The sequence below is a fragment of the Brassica napus genome, chromosome A1, assembly GCF_020379485.1.
Source record: "Brassica napus cultivar Da-Ae chromosome A1, Da-Ae, whole genome shotgun sequence".
Classification (NCBI taxonomy): Eukaryota; Viridiplantae; Streptophyta; class Magnoliopsida; order Brassicales; family Brassicaceae; genus Brassica; species Brassica napus.
Window position 1 is genome coordinate 15033456 of NC_063434.1, and position 3383 is coordinate 15036838.

Sequence of the window (3383 nt, forward strand, 5' to 3'; positions counted from 1 at the left end):
TTACAGATCAAGTTTCAGCCAGTCAGTGAGCACCTTCGACATCTTCTTGTCAAAGGGTGCAAAAGGATCATAGCCTTGGCCAACCCTTTTGTTTGGAATGATCAGTTTGGCAGTGTTGTTTCCCTTAAAAGGAGATTGTTGTGAGGCAGCAAGTTTCCTTTCTCGCTCACTCTTTTCACGGACAAATTCCATAGCCTTAGCCTTCTTTGTCTGCCTTCTAGCTTCCCCCTGCTGTAAATCTGAAACAGTGGGTGCTCCTTTGCCCAATACAAGAACGCTAGGTTCACCACTCTGTTCGTAAGGTTTCACCTCGGGCTCCTTTGCTATCACAAGCCTCAGCTCTTTCGAGGAACTCGGTTCTTGGGCATCATTTTGTCCTGCTTTCGCTCCATTCACACTTTCACTATGCAATTTTGATGTACAAGTGGAGTTTATAAAATATTAAGCGAAGATCCAATTCACACATCAAATAAAATATTAACCAAAGATCCGATTTACACATCAAATAAAAACCAAAGATCCAATCCACACATCAGATAAAAATTAAAGATCCAATTCACACATGTTATGATATATAATGGTTCATCCAAGCACACACACGAAACAACTCACATCAGTTCTTATTCCTAACACTTTGCCTAGTGATTCTACTCTTTGTGATTTTGGGAGAGGTTTTGGTACTAACCCCGGGTTTAGGCGGACTTGAAGCTGTGATTTGAAAATCATTAGATGCAGTCCCTTTTTTGGTGATTCCCACCTTCTTCTCCACAGCTTCCATCATATCCCCCAGCGACTTGATCTCTTTCAGAAACATCTCAAACCCATCCCTCATGACATCAGCTATGTCCCTGAAGCTTTTTTCAATATCCTCTTTGGTCATCCTACCAACAGTCGCAAACGCCTCTGAAAGAGCCTCTGAACAAGCCTCTGTAGGAGCCACTTTAATAGCCTATGCATGTGCCTCAACGGACTTCTCTTTAAGAGCTTTCTTCTGAGGTCTTCCACTTTCTTCCTTCACACCACTCTCTGTCTCCGCTGCACTCACTTCCTTCTTCACACTCGGCTTAGTACCGGTGACTTTCCAGCAATGCATGGTCCACTTCCATCTAGGTTTCGCATTAAACATGACTTTGATTATGTTCTCTGCGGCCTAGTCCTCTACATCAAAGTCCCATCGCGTAAACATTCACCAATGTCCTTTGGAACAAAGTTGATCACGGTAATCTGCAGAAAATAAAAGATATCAACTTAGATATTTGACGGATTAGCAAAGACTGAAGTCTTTCAGAGTGAAGTTTATAAACATGTATGATGATGGCCTCTTTAAAACCTTTGTGTCCTTTGCCACCCTTGTAAGCCAGCAACAGCGGAGACGGTCTGTTTGGTATGGGGTTCCCATAACTCGCACCAAATTCTGGCAGAGCATAGTACGTCCACACCTGGAGAACTTGAATAAACCCATCAACAGTGTAAGAATGCTGTTGAAAATCTTTTCCCTTCGGAGACTCCATCAGCACCTTAAACGACACTCTCCCCCAAGGATAATTCTCTTTTTTTTTCTAAATTCATCACTAGCCTTGCAAAACTAGCTCGTGTAGCGGTTGAGTATTTTCTCCCTTCAATGAATTCAGTGAAGATGACAAGGTATCGGAGCCGCATGCGATCATCTCGAGACCACTCTTCGCATCTCCCAAATGCTGCTATTATATGTTCAGTAGTTAGGCCCGCATCGACATCAACGCCCAATGATAGACCATATATTTTACCCATTTTTAATCATGGTCTATAAGTGTTTTAAAGTGTTTTAAGATACAATTATTATGTTTTGGAGTCTATTTAGAGTATTTACAGGTTCAGGGACGTTTAGGAGAAATATGGTGATTTTAGAGTCTTTTGGAGCCTTTGGAGGTGCAGAGTTGCATAGACGTGTCAGATGTTTAGCTATGGATGGAGACCTTCCGACCATTAGATTAAACCCATATTTTGACACAAGATAAAACTTTGAGTTAGCTTTCCAATGCCACCGGTCTCAGGTCAATCGGCATCCTGTAGCAGAGGTTATGCCCGTTTTACTGAATAGTGGTCAGTCTGCCTCGCGAGAGGAAGCTGTCGAGAAGAGAAAGCCGCGTCGATCGATGCAGCACTCTGCACGTCGATCGATGGAGATCCCAGATCGTGGGCCTTGTATATTTTATGACCAGAAGTAACCACAAATTACCAGAATGCCCTTGGACGACCATAAACCCTATTTATGTTATTTCTAAGCCATTGTTGACGGCTACGCTTTCTAGACTTCTTTACGCTTTCATTGTCATTGTTTCTCTTAGAGGAGAGAAGGGAGGAACTCCTATCAGAGTCCTCCTGGAACTCTTTTGGTTTTATTGATCTATTGCATTTCAGTTTTATATCTATTCATCTATGATTTCTGTTTTCATGTCTGAGTAGATCCACCTGTTAGATCCAGGGTTCAGATAGGTTTGTGGGATTAGCCCCAAACTATAGATCTGCCTTGTTGTGATATTCATGATAGATTTGTATTCATTGCTCGTTTTAGAGTAATTAACTAGAACTTGATCATAGGATTGCATACTCAAGCACCCTTGTTATCCCATCCTGACATCTATCTATCATATTAGGATTGTTAGAGAGGGCTAACCGCCAATTTAGCATTCTAATAGGACATATCATACTCGCGCATAGGCCTGGTTAGAACCCGTTGATCGATGTCCTCAACTGACTATCGGTCGACGTAGGCAAAGGTGTATCGGTCGATGTCTCAATAGGACCATCGATCGACACTCTTTCGTGTCAACATACTAACCGTTGAGACACGAGATCTAGCTTGTTAACCAGTGAAACATGCGACAGCTGATCACTGAGTTAAGCGGTTGAGCTCTAACATATCTTGCATGCAACAAATAGGTACCTATAGGAATTATAATCTCCAACACCTAAATAGAAACCCTAGATCTATCAACCATCCCTCCATCAAACTACTCCTTGCCAAGCTGAACAATTATCTTGTTCATCTTGTTTATTGCTTTATTTATTACTTGCTTTATTTACTGCTTTAAAACCTATTAGCCTAGCTTAATCATATAACTATTAGATCTAATCGGTTCCCTAGCTCCTTGTGGATTCGATCTCTAAGTACTATAACTCGACCTCTTTTGATGAGAGTAACACTCTTTAGGGTAGTTTGAGTGATATCACCCAACATCTCCTAGAAAGCAGCCATCTCCTTTGTAACCTCACACCTTGGATTTTTCATGTCCTCGATGTAATCGCAGTTCAGACCAGTGAGGTGTTCAAACTCTAATAGTGCAAACCTCACCGGTTGTGGACCAACAAGACTCCACAGCTCATACTTCTTCTTGATGTCA

The 3383-nt window shown here is 41.8% G+C and overlaps 1 protein-coding gene across 1 annotated transcript; it reads right to left on the reverse strand.

Moving 5' to 3' along the window:
- LOC106413134 lies at positions 1–1511 on the reverse strand. Its single transcript, XM_013853963.1, has 5 exons — positions 1305–1511; positions 1163–1224; positions 972–1106; positions 639–881; positions 1–403 (listed from the first exon to the last, which is right to left on the reverse strand). The coding sequence occupies exons 1-5, from the start codon at positions 1509–1511 to the stop codon at positions 1–3; spliced, it is 1050 nt and encodes a 349-aa protein (XP_013709417.1).
- Positions 1512–3383: the final 1872 nt, after the last annotated feature.

What these genes read in the sequence shown, in the direction of transcription:
- LOC106413134 (XM_013853963.1), bottom strand. Translation starts at nt 1,511, where the DNA reads ATGGAGTCTCCGAAGGGAAAAGATTTTCAACAGCATTCTTACACTGTT. An exon ending in AAGAGGCCATCATCATACAT is followed by an intron (nt 1,225 to 1,304) that starts GTTTATAAACTT and finishes TATTTTCTGCAG; the next exon opens with ATTACCGTGATCAACTTTGT. An exon ending in ACAAAGAGTAGAATCACTAG is followed by an intron (nt 404 to 638) that starts GCAAAGTGTTAG and finishes AAAATTGCATAG; the next exon opens with TGAAAGTGTGAATGGAGCGA.